This window comes from Diabrotica virgifera, chromosome 9 (assembly GCF_917563875.1).
Source record: "Diabrotica virgifera virgifera chromosome 9, PGI_DIABVI_V3a".
In the NCBI taxonomy this organism is placed as follows: Eukaryota; Metazoa; Arthropoda; class Insecta; order Coleoptera; family Chrysomelidae; genus Diabrotica; species Diabrotica virgifera.
Window position 1 is genome coordinate 43,747,145 of NC_065451.1, and position 19,082 is coordinate 43,766,226.

Genomic DNA, 19,082 nt, shown 5'->3' on the forward strand with positions numbered 1-19,082 from the left:
GCCTTAACTTCTAATGTCAGCTTCTTCAAGTGTCATCTCAGCGACGGAGGTCGTGAATCATCATAGCTATTCGGACTTGAGGGACGGCTGCTCCGAAAATTTCCTTTGGTGTACATTTGTACTGTGGTCTCAGGTAGCTCAGCCATGATATTTTATGTTTCCCTATTTTTCCTTGAACCCTTCCCGGCATAATCAAATGGAACAAGTTGTATCTTTGTCCCCATGTAGTATATGCGAGATATTTAAATTTTCTTGTTTTGATTGTTTTAAATTTAATGTATAATTATAATGACGTCTAATCAATTATATCAGATCTAACTTGAGCTATATACTAAGTCTATGATTTAAACCATCAGGATAATAAAAAATTAATAATGAAGAGAATTAAATCTGATAACAGAAATTCAAAAAATATGCAGAAAAACAAAAATGACAAAACGCATAAAACAAATGAATCGAAAAATAAAGGTTATGAAAAGAATCTACTCTATTTTGTATTCTTTATTTATAGAATCACACAATTTTGCAAATTTTTGTTAATGTTATTTAATTATTGTCAATTAGATAAAAGTTACGTTTCTTGTAAACTTATTAATAAGTTGTAGCGCCCATTCTGGTTGATCTGTCGGTACCAGATGACCAGCGTTTCTAACCAAAATTTCGGTTAAATTTCCAGCTGTCTTCGCGTACCCAGCAACCACATCTGGATCATTTTCGTCATGCCATACAATCCTTTCTGCTTTTGCATAATCATCGGATCCAGGAAATTTAAGATTCTGTAAATAGCTCTCTGTCAAAACATAAGGGATCATGAGATCTGTTTGTCCGCTGTAAATTAAAACTCTATAGTATTTCAAAAGTTCAGCGACGTGCAGTGCCTCTGATTTAGGAAAATCTTCTTCGAGATTAGCGTAAACTTCGTCCGGTGGATTGAAAGTAGCATTTCCAACATGAATTGCCTTTCTGACCTCTTCTGTACTTAAAAATTCATTCATTTCTGTTTCATCATTAACAGTATCTTTAATTGTTAAATAGTTATATATGTTTAATGCTGAAAATTCCTGTATAGTTTGTATGATATCACTCCAAAGGTCGTACGCTTCAGCATAATCTTCTGATTTTATAAGTTCCACAACTACAAAAAATAAAAGCCATTAAAACACATCACTATAAGCCATCGTCCTATTTATAGGTCACTAAAAATTTTAATTTTTTTTTCAACCATTAAAATTTGTTAAAATTAAAAAAAAAATACCGTTCTGAAGCTATTTTCTTGTGGCATTTTTACAATTTTAACTATTTATAATGGGAAATAAGCCACAATATTATTAAAAAATGATTTTATTAACGTTTCGACGCCCAAATCGGGTGCCATTGTCAAAATACAAAATACTACTAACATAAATAAAAATGTTGTTGCTTAGTAGAAAAATTCTTCTAATAATTTATTTAATTTGACTCATTTATATCGGCAATTCAGATAATATTATGGTACATTTTAAAGTAGAAGACTTTAAAATGATATTACCAATATTTATGAGTTGCGTTCCTGGGACGACTTTACTGAAAGATAGTTCATTCGATTACATGAAATCAACACCAACTCAAGAATATCCGTCACAAAAAAATCATAGCATGTGATCTGTCTTTAAAAAGACAACCACATGCAACGGTGACATTAAAATTCTCGCGTTAGAGATCTCATAGTAAATCACGAGGGAAAACCAGGAAAAACTTCGTGATACTATCCCGACATCGTAAGTATTTGTTCTTACATTTAATTTACTCTCAAAATTAATACCAACTTCTGACTTTACTATAATTTTGTTTAAATTATAAGTAATATCAATAATACATGGATATATAAGTAATACTAAAATATAAAATATGTATTAACTCGATTATTGACTTACTAATTGTGGTATTTTCTTTCTATTGACTTCCTCTTTCAGTATGGGTATCCACATCCTACTGCATTCCACCGAGGTACTTGCGACACAATTGGTTTCGTTTAGCATAATTAGAGCCGCTTCTTTGATTTTTCTCTTTTTGCTATCTGTTTCTTTCAGGACTATGCTTGAATCTCTCCACTGAACTCTATGTTCATTATCCCATGCGTGTTGACATATTTGAGATCTATCAAATTCTCTATTTTTAATATAAGATTGATGTTCACTTATTCTAACGTTTATTATTTTAAACTAACATCATTTCTAAACAAAATTTAAAACCCACTGTATGGTGGAGATATGTAGATGATGTGTTCTCAATATGGCCTCATAGATCAGAATTGTTGGATACATTCCTGAATGTTATAAACGATCAAGAAGAGACAATAAAATTTACAATGGAAATGGAATATAATCCTTGCCTAACACCCTGCCTTTCCTTGATGTTTTAGTCTCAAAGAAAGATACTGGATATGAGACTCAAGTGTGTAGAAAACCAACACATACCAACAGATATTTCAATTACAAATCAAGTCACAACATCAACGTTAAAAAGGGAATCATAAAATACTTATATGATAGAGCCAAAAATACTTGTTCTAACGAAAATTCATTTTTAGAAGAAAAACAATTCTTAACATCTGTTTTATTAAAAAATAATTATCCTTTATCGTTTATAAATAAGGAATTGTCAAGATTGGATCGAATGGAACAGAACAACAGAGAACGGGATCCTACAACATTCACAAGAAATAACACGAGGAAAATATCAATACCATACATAAAAGAACTATCCGAGAAACTTAAAACAATAGGAAATAAATTCAACATTTCAACAACATTCAAAACAACCAACACATTGAGATCTATTCTATCTAAAACTAAACCTAACAATGAACAAGAAAGGACAAAGAATTGTATTTATAAAATACCTTGTGAATGCGAACAGTTTTATATAGGTGAAACATCAAGACCATTAAACGTTAGAATAAGTGAATATCAATCTTATATTAAAAATAGAGAATTTCATAGATCTCAAATATGTCAACACGCATGGGATAATGAACATAGAGTTCAGTGGAGAGATTCAAGTATAGTCCTGAAAGAAATAGATAGTAAAAAGAGAAAAATCAAAGAAGCGGCTCTAATTATGCTAAACGAAATCAATTGTGTCGCAAATACCTCGGTGGAATGCAGTAGGATGAGGATACCCATACTGAAAGAGGAAGTCAATATAAAGAAAATACCACAATTAGTAAGTCAATAGTCGAGTCAATACATATTTTATATTTTAGTATTACTTATATATTCATGTATTATTGATATTACTTATAATTTAAACAAAATTATAGTAAAGTCAGAAGTTGGTATTAATTTTGAGAGTAAATTAAATGTAAGAACAAATACTTACGATGTCAGGATAGTATCACGAGGTTTTTCCTGGTTTTCCCTCGTGATTTACTATGAGATCTCTAACGCGAGAATTTTAATGTCACCGTTGCATGTGGTTGTCTTTTTAAAGAGAGATCACATGCTATGATTTTTTGTGACGGATATTCTTGAGTTGGGGTTGATTTCATGTAATCGAATGAACTATCTTTCAGTAAAGTCGTCCCAGGAACGCAACTCATAAATATTGGCCATATCATTTTAAAGTCTTCTACTTTAAAATGTATCATATGTATCTGAATTGCCGATATAAATGAGTCAAATTAAGTAAATTATTAGAAGAATTTTTTTACTAAGCAACAACATTTTTATTTATGTTAGTAGTATTTTGTATTTTGACAACGGCACCCGATTTGGGCGTCGAAACGTTAATAAAAATCATTTTTTAATAATATTGTGGCTTATTTCCCATTATAAATAGTTAAAATTAAAAAAAATACCGTATATACACACATTAAAATGGTCTAATGGACAAAGTAATTAAAGAATAACTATGTGATAATTTGATCATTTATTTGAAAAATAATGAAATTCAGCAAATCTGGACGCTGCTTAACGATAAATTATTATAGTAAGTAGGGAAGGAAAGTATGCTAAATGTGCAGTCACTCGAGCGCTTTGGGGACCTATTGGGTTGTGAAGAGTAGGTTCTAAAACCAAAAAAAGTTAAGTAAAGTTTTTCATTTTAGTGGGGACTTTCCATTTTAATTTAATTTTCCATTTCCAACAATCGTTTTTCCGATTATAGCGCCATCTATCCATAATTCGAAAAAATGTTTTAAATAAAAGTTACTTAATTTTACGTAAGAAATCCGAATGTGAAATAAAAAATGGGGGCTCCTATTTAAAATTTTAAAATAACCCCCCACCCCACATCCGTGGGGGTCGTGTTTGGTGCCATTCGATAGATTTTTCAAACATATTGAATAAGTGTATTTTTCATTTTTTCGATCTGATGTTCATTTCGCGAAATATCGCGGGAATTTTATTTAAAATTTGAAATTTACCCCCCACCCCTCTACGTGGGCAGTCGTGTTTGATATCATTCGATATAATAGATTTTTGACAAATATTGAGCACGTATTTTTAAGTTTTTAGATCTATCGTTCATTTCGCGAAATATTAGCTTTTTTCTTGTGAAACATTTTGACACCCATTTTCTTACGCCTCGCCTAAATCGTCAGATTTTTGAAATATACACTGTTGTGCATGTACTTAACTTACCTTATCTTAATCTGACGATTTAGAGTTTTTCTAAGGATAGATTTTTTTCGCCCCCCCTCCCCCCTTAACGAACTCCCCTGTGTTTAGAGCCACGATATCAGGGTTCTACCCAAATGATAATCTGACGCGCTCGAGTTACTGCAAAATCCCCCCTTGGGCTCCCCTACCATTAGAATAACACAACAACCGGTCGTTGCGTGAAGAGGGTATAAATAATTGAAAAAAATAATTAAACAAAAATGTTCAAATAAAATTTAAAAATAAAGTCGTAGGCTCTTGTTAGTAGAGTATATAGTATAGTGTATAGTAGAGTGTAACTTCTGTTATTAATGACAGCTCGATATCGATTTGGTATATATGTAGGTACTTCTTATCACATTGTCAATATCGTCTTGCTCAATTTCTTGCCATTGTTCTTGCATACACTTTTAGCCCAGTAAATGAACGGGAAATTCGGCAATATCGTGTAATTTTCAGGGACAACTCCGAATAGCATGAAAATTTGGATTTAGATTCTACTTACCCTCCACTTCAAAGCTGAAATTGTGCCGTTGGTTGCTTTTACTTGGGGGTGACAGTCACCCCTTCGCGGGGGTGAAAATACATACGTTCAAGATAAGACCGGAAATGGATAAATTGACTGATTTTAAGCAACTTTTGTTCTATAGAGTTTTTTACGTAAGTCAATATTTTTCGAGTTATTTGCTATTGAAAATGTTGATTTTTCGACAAAAAAACTACGTTTTCAGGCGGTTTTTTACAAATAACTCAAAAAGTAAATATTTTATCGAAAAAAAAGTTCGATCATTTCAGTTCGATCAAATTTTGTTCTTGACAAAATCGACAAATTGTTAACACTTTCTTGCGTCATACTTGATGGGAAATTATTGTTTATTCTTGACATTTTCGAAAATGGCCTTTCAGCAGACACGTTGGCAACTGGGAAGCACAAATAAATGTGCAAAGCTTTATGTCAAAATTAAAGAAAATATCTTTAAATCCACTTAGTGCCGTCACTGAAGGTTTTCACCTACGATTTTGTTGAACCTACATCGATTTTCATGAAAATTGGTGCGTAGTTAGAAAATACCTCTAGGAATAAAGGTGACATGATGCCAACTTGCGCTTTCACCCTGTTGGTGAAAACTACCACTTTACGTGGGGGTGAAAAAAATAATACCGTAAATCGATGGAGAGACAAATTCTAAGCAACATTTGTTATATAAAGTTATTAGTATAAATCAATACTTTTTGAGTTATTAAAGATCGAAGATTTTATTTTTTCGATGATCTTAAATAACGGAAAAACGATGCATTTTATAAAATATACCTGCTTAGCACTTGTCAAAGTACTTCGGAGTACCTATCAAATGAGCACCAGTAGAAGTTAATAGCATCACAATTAAGGAAGTGATGAAAATAAGAGAACCCTTTAGAATACTTTAGGAAAAAGTGAAAAATAAAACATACGCCATTTCCACAAAAATCAAAATTTATTTTTAACTATTTAGAATGGGAAATAAGCCACAATATTATTAAAAAATGATTTTTATTAATTGAGTTGATATTCTTGAGTTGGGGTTGATTTCATGTAATCGAATGAACTATCTTTCAGTAAAGTCGTCCCAGGAACGCAACTCATAAATATTGGCAATATCATTTTAAAGCCTTCTGCTTTAAAATGTATCATATGTATCTGAATTGCCGATATAAATGAGTCAAATTAAATAAATTATTAGAAGAATTTTTTTACTAAGCAACAACATTTTTGTTTATATTAAAAGTATTTTGTATTTTGACAACGGCACCCGATTTGGGCGTCGAAACGTTAATAAAAATCATTTTTTAATAATATTGTGGCTTATTTCCCATTCTAAATAGTTAAAATTGTAAAAATGCTACAAGAAAATAGCTTCAGAACAACATCAAAATTTATATTAATCCTTAGAAGAATTTCGTTATATTAGCATAAGTAATAATTTCAACAATTTTGACCAGTTTAGAATGCATATTTTTGAAAAAAAGATGTAATTTGTTTAATAAGGTTATGTTATAAAATGCATCATTTTCCCATTTAAGCTTGAATACTTAGATTTGGGTACTCGCCGAATAAAATATACATTCAGTTACCTATAACTCACTTTTAGTTAAAATTAAAAGGTTTTTCCACTAAGGAGTTTATTTCGTTTTCTCTTAGCTTTAATTTTGGTAATAATAAATTTTTTGTAAAATCTTATAGTTTTTGAGTTATTTATGAAAAATCGGCAAAAAACTTGAATTTTTCTCACGAAAAATTAAAATCTTTGATCTTTAATAACCCAAAAAGTATTAATTTATTTTAATAACTTTATGTAACAAAATTATGCTTAGAATTTGTCCCTCTATCGAATTCTTGGGATATCTCTAATAAAATAATTTTCAGCCCCGAGAAGAGCTGGCATTCATCCCCAGTGTAAAAGCGCAAGTTGGCACTATGTCACCTTTTTTCCTTGAGATATCCTCTAACCACTCACCAATTTTCATGCAAATCGATGGAGGTTCAACGAAATCGGAGGTAATAGCTCATATCCACCTTCAGTGACTGCACTAACTCTTCTTTAAATATTAAGATATGTCAATTGGTGATTTTATTGTGGTATCCAAATGACCCTTTAAGTGAATGCATCCATGTATGAATGATGTATCTTGGTCGTCTTTATATTGTATCAGATTTTCAGCTTCTTTAATAATTTCTTCATTGCTTAATTTTGGCAAATCTGTTAATAACACGAAAACGTTGATAAATAAGTCGGTAAGATTCCAGACGTCTATTCAGGTCTCTTATCAGAGTGTCGATTATAACATAGAATGTGTGGATTTTCATCTCATCACTAGCTGAAGTTTAGTTGATCATCGGCCGCCTCGTCAAATTGAATTTATCTTTCTTATTTCTTTGTATGTTTTATTTGGGCACAATTTTTTGGCTTCTTTGCGGTAAAGTAATTCGAAAGAGCTTCATACTCTTCAATGACAGAACTTAGATCTATAATGTTTATATACAAATATTTTTTGTACAGTATTTTTGCCGCCCTCTCATAATGTGCCGCCCTAGGCAACTGCCTATATTGCCTAATGGATAAAGTGGCCCTGAATACGATGGATATAACTAGAGTAATAGAAGAAAATAAAATAGTCAAAGAAAGTAGTCTACGAAGAGATATGCCTAGGAAAAAGGTCCCTGGGCCAGGTAATGGCTTAATATACAGAGTTGGGATAAAGTATGGAACCAAGCAAATATCTTTGAAACGAAAAGAACAATATTTATGAAACATTGCATGCAAGTACAGTGACGCAAAAGGCATCTGATGTCATATTTTTTGTTACTATTCCATTTCCGGTTTCACCGGAAATACCCTTAACTTATTAACTTTAAATGGGACACCCTGTATATTTTTGTAGATTTTAAAAGAACTTGTTATTTTTAATTCATACATACCTAGTTTGGAAGAAAAAACTATTAAAACAAAAAATAAATCTCTTTACAGTTAAAAAAATAGGTTAATTTAATTATTTACGTTAAACCAATGATATTAAAAATAAAAAAAAATTCAAATATTGAAAATGTTTGCTGTTCACCTCCTGACAAGGTGCAAGCCTAGAAATAAATTCGTGAGTCACTTTTTGCAAGATTTCTCCACGTATTCACATTCACATTCATCAATTATTCTTTGTCTCAAATCCTGCAAGCATGTTGGTCGCCTAACGTAAACACGTGATTTTAGATAACCCGAAAGAAAAAAAATCTAACGGTTTGAGGTCCGGAGAACGAGCGGGCCACTCTATGAATCCTTTACGTCAAATCCATCGATTTGGAAAATTCACTTCCAAAAATGAAAATTCGCCATAACCGATTATCATTAATATTCCAGTACGATATTTTTCACTTAAATGAACTATTTTTAATACAACTTATTTCTGTCAATTAGTTCAGTAACATTTTTACCTACTATACTAAATTCAAATAAGTCACGCAGTGCATGTAAACAACAATTTTAGTCTACAGTATAGATGGTACTCGTTTATTTCCTACTACATTGTATTAATACAAAAAATTATCTACAGACACTTTTTAACAAATTTTTTCTACCAAATTTGGTATTTATGAATTAAAAATAACAAGTTCTTTTAAAATCAGGAAAAATATACAGGGTGTCCCATTTAAATTAAATAAGTTAAGGGTATTTCAGGTGAAACCGGAAGTGAAGTAGTAACAAAAAATATGGCAACAGATGCCTTTTTCGTCACTGTACTTGCATGCAAAGTTTCAAAAATATTTTTCTTTTCGTTTCAAAGATATTTGCTTGGTTCCATACTTTATCCCAACCCGGTATACCTAGTTCATAAGATTCGCATAGAAAAAGATAACCAAACCGTTGAGCTTCTCCGTCGTATTAGACTGACTTGGGCAGCTTTCGGCAAGCTGAACTATATTTTCAAATCATCTGACATACCATTATGTCTTGAAGGAAAAACCTTTAGTCAGTGTGTTTCGCCAGTGTCGACTTACGTAGCGGAAACGTTGACCATGACAAGGAGAACAGTGCAAAAGATCTGTGTGTCTTAAAGGGCGATGGAGCGTGACATGTTGGGCGTTTCACTACGAGACAAGATCCCAAACCGTCAGCTGCAACAAAGATCTGGAATGGCTGATGCAGTATAAAGAATAGCAACACTGAAAGGGAACTGGGAGGACACGTGGCTCTAATGATATAATATAACAAATGGACAGAGCCGGCACTAGACAGGAGACCAAGAGATGACGCATATCGAAGCAGAGGTCTACCACCAACACGTTAGACTGATGATTTAAAACGTTGTTATGGGAATTTAATGCAAGAGGCACAAGATCGAAATAGCTGGAAAATTATCAGGGTGATCTATTTTCAGCAGTGGACAAGCGAATATTGAATGATAATCTTCCTTAGTATCAACATTTGATCAAAGCAAGTTGGTTAAAAATGCAATACCCAAAGTGCAGAATCTAATGATTCTTTTTGTACAATTACTTAAAGGCTATAACGGTACCAAAGATATTTGAAATTCCGACCCACTTTACATTTGTAACACTTTCGTCACACCCTGTATATCATGATCGTTGGGACCGCGTTATTGCGTGGAATTGGATTTCTGAGTTGTGTTCGCTCTCACAGTGATCGAGTCAATAAATTATTATTTCCTCGCATGATGTGTGTTTTTGTGGATCGTACATTTCTTAGGATTTTTAGTGGTGAATTGGATCATCCGATATTGTTTTGTATACGTTATCTTTTGCCATCAGAGAATTTTAATGGTTTTTTCAGACTAAAGTCTGGAAAATGTTGATATAATAAATTCCATAGTGGCGATAAAATCGTCAAGTGCACGAGTTCTCAAGATTTGGCCGTTATAATTGAGTCAGCGATTTCAATGAGAAACAGAGATCTGTAAATGAAAAATACTGTAAAATGCTAATTAAGAGTAAGATGAAAAACGAAAGCCCTCACGTTGTCGGCGCTAATTTATGAATGTATAACTGTACCAAAGTTATTTGAAATTCCGACCCAGTTTACATTTGTAACACTTTCGTCACACCCTGTACATCATGATCGTTGGGACCGCGTTATTGCGTGGAATTGGATTTCTGAGTTGTGTTCGCTCTCACAGTGATCGAGTCGATAAATTATTATTTCCTCGCATGGTGTGTGTTTTTGTTGATCGTACATTTTTCAGGATTTTTAATGGTGAATTGGATCATCTGATATTGTTTTGTATACGTTATCTTTTGTCATCAGAGAATTTTAATTGTTTTTTTAGACTGAAGTCTGGAGAATGTTGATATAATAAATTCCATAGTGGCGATAAAATCGTCAAGTGCCCGAATTCTCAAGATTTAGCCGTTATAATTGAGTCAGCGGTTTCAATGAGAAACAGAGATCTGTTTATGGAAAATAAGCGTTTTTTTATTGGCTAAGAAGAAGAGTCATAGCATCTGTGGGATGTTCTGATTATCATTTTCTCGCTTCTCGCATCTTATTGGCAAAGATTAAATTGATTGAGTGTTTTGAATCTGTAATTGGTTATTGAGTTCTTGATGGGAGTGAAGACTTCTGCTTGAATGAAAGAAAATGTGATACCTACCAATAGTGGTACAAAAACATCGCGTTCGATTAGGAACAGCTGAACGCAGTGGCCTGCAGATTGCTAAAGCCATATTGGAACAAACTCAAACACAAAAACTTCTGCCACAAAATTACACAAACTTAACTGGAACTTCACTCTATGTTTGCCGGTAACCGCATTTGCGGCCCGAGGCCCGGCAAGATAGCTCTCTCCTGAACTCTACTCGATGACCTCTACTACAGAACTCCTCTAACAGAACTGACTAACTCGATCTCCTCAAACTTCAATCTCTAAAAATCAACGCCCTCACAAAATCAGGAGTCTTCACTCCCATCAAGAACTCAATAGCCAATTACAGATTCAAAGCACTCAATAAATTTAATCTTTGCCAATAAGATAGCGAGAAAATGATAATGAGAACATCCCACAGATGCTATGATTCTTCTTCTTAGCCAATAAAGAAACGTATATTTTCCATAAACAGATCTATGTTTCTCATTGAAATCGCTTTGCGGATGATCCAATTCACCACTAAAAATCCTAAGAAATGTACGATCAACAAAAACACACATCATGCGAGGAAATACAACTCAGAAATCCAATTCCAAGCAATAACGCGGTCCCAACGATCATGATATACAGGGTGTAACGAAAGTGTTACAAATGTAAACTGGGTCGGAATTTCAAATAACTTTGGTACCGTTATAAGGCCACCCTCTATATAACCCATAAAACTTTTCAAAAGTATTTAGTCTTACCTCTCTGCTGTGTACCTTGTAGTATATTTCTTGCATTCAAATCAATGACTCCAATTTGATACGCATACTCAGCATAATGAATCTGTTCAATAGGATCAGTATGACCATTACCAATAGCTAAACCCTTGAGGTTAATCTTCAGCTCTGCTTCCGTATTTGCTTGATGAATTTTATAACTTATAGCAGGAACATATTTTCCTGCATAAGATTCTCCTGTAACGTAAAAGTCTTGATGTTGGTACTGATAAAATAGGGTGAAAAACTGATGTAAGGCTTCATATAAATCAGCAGCTACTTTAGTTTGATTGGAAGCATATCCATCAGTGGTAAAACTCCATCCAGTTCCAGCTGGCTGGTCAATGTATATAAGTGAGTTGTTCTTATTCCAAGTTGTCTCTCTAATATCAAGCTTGCCGTCTAAAAAGTAAGAAATTTAAAATGTAGAAAATATTAATAAAATTAAAATAAAAGTAACTAACAGAGCAGCGACTTTTAAACGTCAAATAACATTTACACTTTTAGTTAGGAACAATCCACAATTTTACCTTGAAGTTAAGTTTATATGACGTTTCGATTTCCACTTCGTTAATCGTTATTAAAATGCAAGACCTTAATAAATTAAACAAATTTTATTGTTTGTTGCTTGGCAAAAAATCCTTCTTATAATTTAATTTTCTTTGACTCACTTGTATTGACAATTTAGATGTAAATCTCGGGTGCAAAAAATCGGCCCACTGAAAATTTGGTCATTTTTCATGTCTCGGAATTTCTAAACCTGTTGTCCGATTGAAGCGATTTGTTTACCATGTTATAGCCTTATTCATTAATAATATGGCTGTAATAATATTGTTGCTAGACAGATAAACTGTCATTGTGTAATGATATGCCTATATGCTGAACATGCCTCGACACTGGAAACCGAGCGATTCTCTCAATTCGCGCAGATGCCCCCACCGAGTTCCACCACTCCGAGACAACACCGGCACACGGATATTTAAGAAGGTCGCAAGCAGAAATCAAGCAGTCCTGAACGACCGTTCTGGGCTCCATAACCAGCCAAGCGAAGTGAGCGGGGCAGGCCGACCTGAGTCGCGACGTGCACTGTTTTGAGGTGATTCGTAAACTTAGGCAGGCCAACTCGAGACGAGACGCAAGGTGTACCGAAGTGAGGTAATTTGCGATTCGTAATTCAACGGAGGCAAGCGTAGTGAGCGAGCCCCGATAAATATATATTTGAATACCGCTGTTAATTTTGTTCTTCTGTTACAGACGCCCATCCGGAGGAGGACTTCGCTGGGACGAAATAGAATATTAAATTATTATTTTGCCTTATATTGTATATAATTTAGAATTAATAGATTTGCTTTGTTTTCAACTTGTGTTTTACTAAGTCTGCTGTCCATAAAAGAACTACCCGTTACAAATTTGGCGCCCGAGCAAAAGTTAGAAATACGCAAGTAAAAGTCGTTACTCAACGCCCGGATAATACCAAAAATGCCGACAGATAAAGACACAGACTCAGTATCAGGTGCCACGACGGGTACGTCATGGATAAATCGTCTTTCCAAAGAGGAATTACAGCGCGACGCCGAAAGGTGCGGATTGGATTCCAAAGGAACCGTCGACGAGTTAAGGTTAAAACTCAGAACCTTTTATAAGGATCGCAGGGAAGCGACAGGAACAATTCCAAAAATCAATACTTCCAAGGAAGCCGAACCAGACACACTGACCCAAGAAATTTCATTAATCAGAAACCAATTACAAGACTTAACAATGACAAAACAAATGAGGCAATCAGATTTGCTAAATCAAGTACGGAGGTGGAACACACACTTCGACAAGAAACATTCGGATGCAGTAGACTTCATAGAGAGGATAAACGAATTAAGCCTAGCCTACGAGGTCGATAAGCAAGATCTGCTAAGAGCATTACCAGAATTGTTAGGAGACCACGCATTATTATGGTACCAAAACAACAACAGAAATTGGGATTCATGGACGGACTTCATAAAAGATTTTAAGAAAGCTTTCTATCGCAGAGAATATTTACTACAGCTAGAAGAGCAGATCAGAAACAGGAAGCAAAGGAAAAACGAACCAGTGGATAGATACATCACGGATATTTAAACTTTAATCAGACGAGAGGGATCTTTTTCAAGAAACCAAGAACTCGACAGGATATATAAAAATATGCTGCCAGAATATAAGCTTTATGCTCACCGCCGGGATTTCGAACACTTGTCGGGATTGTAAGACTTGGTCCAAGAATACGAAATTTGGAAGACGAAAGAACCCGAGAAAATCAAAATTTTCACGGAAATTGGAGATGTACAGACCCTACAGAATACGATGCCAAAAGGACAATGCTTCCGGTTTCAAGATGCCAGGTCACTTCCGGAGGAATTGTAAAAACCCATGGAAAAATTTTTGTTCGCGATGCGGCAAAGAAGGGGTATACAGCAGTGACTGCTGTTCCAGACGTCAGGGAAACGAATAACAGACTGGAAAAACAAGGAGTCGTCCCAGTCTGAGGAGCAAGATTCGACTCCACACGTTCTAGCCGTTACAAAACAAGCAAGCAACGACATGCGACCGTTCGCATCACTGAAAATCGGACAAAGTTCCTACAAAGCATTAATTGACACAGGGACCACCAAAAGTTACGCCGGAGATAGAATAGCGCAGATATTCAAACACTCCCTACATAGCTATAACGGAAGAACTAGACTAGCAAACGGATCTTCAATGGAGCTCAACCAGAAGTTAACAATTGACTGCGAGATCGATAATTTACAAACAAGACAAACATTTATAATAATGCCAGGGTTAACGGAAGATGCCATACTAGCAGTGGAAGTCCTCAGGGAACATTCGATCGAACTTAAGTTAGATAGGGATACATCCAAACAGTACGAACAACATCAAGAGGAAACATGTAACACTTTAAAAGACTCCACTGAAAATACAAAGCTAGAAAGGTTCCTAAGAAAAGAACTTAGGGAATTCGAGAAGTTAGCAGGTCCCACCAACTTAATAAAGCACGAAATAAAATTGAAGAAAAGGTACGATCCCGTCAAATAGCCCTATAGGCGGCACAATCCCGCAATGTTGCAGATCATCAACGAAGAGGTGGATAAAATGTTGAAAGAAGGAACTATCGAACCCTCCGCAAGTGGTTGGAGTTCACCGATTATACTAGTTAGAAAAAAAGATAACTCGTACAGATTTTGCATTGACTTTGGAAAAGTCAACGAACTATCAGAAAAGGACGCGTATCCGTTACCTTGGATATCAGAAATGTTGGATAGACTTAAGGAAGCAAATTTCATCTCAACCCTCGATTTGAAGCAGGGATATTTTCAAATACCCCTAGAAGAAGCAAGCCGCCCAGTGACAGCATTTAGTGTACCCGGAAAAGGTCATTTTCAATTCAGAACTTCCCCGTTCGGACTGCACTCCGCCGGAGCAACTTTCCAACGACTGCTAGACAAAGTAATACCGCCCGATATAGAATTCGCGTTCGCATACTTGGATGATATCGTGGTAATATCGAAGACATTCCAAGAGCATTTACATCACCTACAAGAGGTCTTCCGAAGACTAAAAGAAGCCAGTTTACAACTTAACGTCGAAAAATGTACATTCTGCCAGCCAGAACTGAAATATTTAGGACACGTTGTGGGAGCAGAAGGAATAAAAACTGACCCGGAGAAGACCAGCGCTATAACCGAACTTGCAGCACCTAGAAATGTACGTGAGCTCCGTCGCTTTTTAGGAATAACCTCATGGTATCGGCGATTCATAGAGAACTATTCGACAATATCAGGAGCACTAAACATGCTTATAAAGAAGAAGATAAGATGGAAATGGACGGGTAAGCAGGAAAACGCGTTTAAGGAACTCAAAGCAAAACTTACGACGGCTCCAGTATTAGCGTGTCCCGATTTCTCAAAAACGTTCTACCTATAGACAGATGCGTCAAACTGCGGACTTGGAGTTGCGCTAACACAGAAATACGACGGCCAAGATAAGGTAATCGCATACGCTAGTCAAACCCTCACACCAGCGGAGACAAAATATTCCACAACGGAAAAAGAATGTCTATCCATAGTGTACGGGATAAAGCAAATGAAGCCATACATAGAAGGGTACAACTTCAAGGTTATATCGGATCACCAATTTCTCAAATGGCTTAAGAATCTCAAAAACCCGTCAGGTCGATTAGCCAGATGGAGTTTAGAACTGCAGCAGTACGATTTCGAGGTCATATATAGAAAGGGAGTTCTGAACAAGGTAGCAGATGCTTTATCACGGCAACCACAAGAAACCCTTAATGAAGAACCAGAGCTGGAGTTGTTAGCATCGGAACTAGAATCATGCGATTGGTACGATTATTTATATAGGAATGTGCTCCAAAACCCAGGCAACTTCCCGGATTTACAAATATCAAACGAGAAACTATATAAACACATCTGGAGCAGCCGAAATTCAGCCGACCCAGAATTTAACATCCCATGGAAGTTATGCGTACCAAGTTATAAAAGGAAAGAGATTCTGAAAGAAAATCACGACGCAACCACAGCAGGCCATTTAGGAATTGCAAAAACAATTTGCCGGATAGAGCAGAAGTACTATTGGCCTAAGATATTCAAAGAAATTGCAGATTACGTTAGAACCTGTACGAAGTGCCTTCAATATAAACCGTCTCAAATGCAACCAGCCGGAAAAATGCAACCGTCCGCTGTAGAAAAGTCTTGGCATACTGTCTCAATCGATTTAGTGGTACCATTCCCAAGATCTACAAAGGGAAACGCTTTCCTGATAGTCGTTCAAGACCGGTTCACCAAATGGGTCGTCGCCCAACCAATAAAAGCAGCGTCTACGAACTCCCTGCGAAGTCAAGAGGCGAAGTCAATGGAAAACAATAGGTCATATTGTTTTCCATTGACTTCGCCTCTATTTTATAACATAGATACTGGTAAAACTGTAGTATTTAGACATAGATTTTTATTTAAGACTTATGGATTATCGACAATGGTTATTGCCTTAGACATATTAATTGAAATAAAAACAAAATAAGTATGTATAAATAAAAAAATATTTACCTTTTAATAGAACCGGTCCATTTTCTTTAAAAAGTCCAAACATAGATGTAGATCCTGGTCCTCCTTGGAGCCACAGAACTACCGGGTCAAAACTTGCATTGCCTTGTGAAGGAAAGAACCAGAAGAACAAATTAGAATCATGTTCTTTATCAACAGTCAAATACCCAGAGTAACTTTCAATATCCGTGTCCAATCCTTGAACACGAGCTTTATCTTGAGCTTCATCCAGTTTTCCTGCTTCAATCAAGTCCGTTAAAATGAGGGGTTCTCCGGGATCTCCTCTTACCGTTGGGTTAAGTTTTCCATAGAGATCCGCAAATACTCGCTTTTTAACAATATTGTCATTTAAAGACTTTGATTCTATTCCTAAAAACAGGAAAAGTCCGAAGCTAATACTGAGGAAACTCTTCATCGTGAACGGCTCAGACAATCGTAATAATATTCATTGACGACAATATTTATAGGATAATCTTAACACCTGAATAAACAATAAATAACTTCAAGGTGGGATTTTGTTTTCGATTCTTAGATTCTAATTACCTTATTTTAATAGATTACGAATTTACAAAATAAAAATTTATCTTCTAAGAACGATTTCTGAAGTGATGGTAATTGAAACATCAAAATAAAATTATTTTAAGAACAATCAGAATAAAATTAGGTATATCTTTCACATCTAATTTATAAAATGTGTGTTGGTTACACCAATTATAACTTAAGTACAGCTGGACCGATTTTCATAATGTTTAATTTTTTGGATTTATGCCCGTCCGGAATAGAAGAATAATGATTTCAAAAAAAAAAAAATAAAAAAAATCATTAAATAATAAACAGATGCGATGAATATTGTTGTTGTTATAGAAAGGTTTTAGAGAAAGGTCACAGAAAGGTTTTAGAGACAAGTATGTCACTACGTTGTCAGGGGTTCTGATGGGGTAGTGATGCGTCTCAAATAGCCTCTCCTACTCAAATGTCAACCTCACCTTCACGTTGGTGAACCCTGTTACCACAAACGAGGCTCTGACGACCGAGTATCAGCGGAATAACTGTAACAACTGGAATTAAGAAAATGTAATTCCGATAAAAACCGGCCAACACGTCTTGGCAAGCGCGGCAGGTTTTAAAATCACGCCAAATACCCCCTAAAACAAAATGAAAATGTCATTACCTAAAAGTGAAGTACCCCAGGCGAGTAGGAAAAAACCTCCAGAATCTCGCACTAAACTGATAGTCTGTCTCACGAACTCGGATTCTGGGGGGGACAAGATTATGACAAGTAAACATACCAAACCTAGAAAACCCTTAAAACTCAACGTCGCTACATATAATGCTAGATCCCTGGCAACTGAAGAACGAATCATAGAGATGGAAGCACAAATGTCGAAAATTAAATGGGATGTGATAGGCGTTAGCGAGGTAAAACAGAGAGGAGAAAGCCTGAAAAAGCTGAAATCAGGTCATTTATTCTATCAGATCGGTAGTGAAACTGAAACAACAGGAGGCGTTGGCTTCTTTGTACATAGAAAGCATGAAAGCAACATCATATCAGTAAAAAGTTTCTCTACTAGAGTAGCTTCGTTAACCTTAAAACTAAATGAACGGTATGCCTTAAGAATCGTACAGGTATATGCCCCAACAAGTGGCCATGCGGACTACGAAGTAGAGGAATTCTACGATGACATTGTTCTAGCCTTAAATGATACAAAAACGTTGATAAACAACTTAAATGATACAACAATAATATGCGGTGACTTTAACGCTAAAATGGGGAGAAAGGCAGACGATACAGAAACATCACTGGGAAAATTTGGTTTAGGAGATAGAAACGAACGAGGTGAGACTTTACTTAGTTTCCTGCTGGAGAAAAATCTATTTCAAATGAATAGCTTCTTCTATAAAAAAGAACATCGTAGATGGACGTGGCAGAGCCCAAATGGAAAAACTAGAAACGAGATCGATTTTATAATCACCGACAAGAAACAAATCTTTAAAGACGTTACAGTTCTAAACCAGTTTTCAACAGGTAGCGATCACAGAATGGTAAAAGCCTCTATAGAAATAGACCTTGGGAAAGAGAGATACCGCATGATCAAAAAGAAGTCCACAACTACCTGGACCGAGCCTAAAATTATAAATGCATTTGAAGAACATATCAACAGCATTCTCGAAAGCGACAGGAACACATACCTAAATGTTAACACCCTTAATAACATTATAATACAAGCTATAGGAGAAAGCCAGAAGATACACTGCCAAAAGACATCACATAACAAAAGAGTAAGACCCCAAACACAAGCATTAATGGAAGAGCGGAGAAAAATGCAAAGTAATAGAAATAAAGAACACCACGAACTTAGAGAGATAAGTAAAAGAATAAAAAATCTATTAGGACGGACAACCGAAAATATAAAAATGAACAAATTCAACAAACAATTGAAGAGCCTCAAAGTTCTAAGAAG

The 19,082-nt window shown here is 35.2% G+C and overlaps 1 protein-coding gene and 1 long non-coding RNA gene across 2 annotated transcripts; one reads left to right on the forward strand and one right to left on the reverse strand.

Annotated features, from left to right (window-relative positions):
• Positions 1-486: 486 nt before the first annotated feature.
• Positions 487-17,095, reverse strand: LOC126892694 (venom serine carboxypeptidase-like). Its single transcript, XM_050662329.1, has 3 exons — positions 16,624-17,095; positions 11,519-11,935; positions 487-1,135 (listed from the first exon to the last, which is right to left on the reverse strand). Exons 1-3 carry the CDS (start codon positions 17,033-17,035, stop codon positions 561-563), a joined length of 1,404 nt encoding a protein of 467 aa, XP_050518286.1. The 5' UTR covers positions 17,036-17,095; the 3' UTR covers positions 487-560.
• LOC126892695 (uncharacterized) lies at positions 12,555-12,893 on the forward strand. Its single transcript, XR_007700974.1, has 2 exons — positions 12,555-12,688; positions 12,788-12,893. It is a non-coding gene; the product is annotated as an uncharacterized LOC126892695 (long non-coding RNA).
• Positions 17,096-19,082: the final 1,987 nt, after the last annotated feature.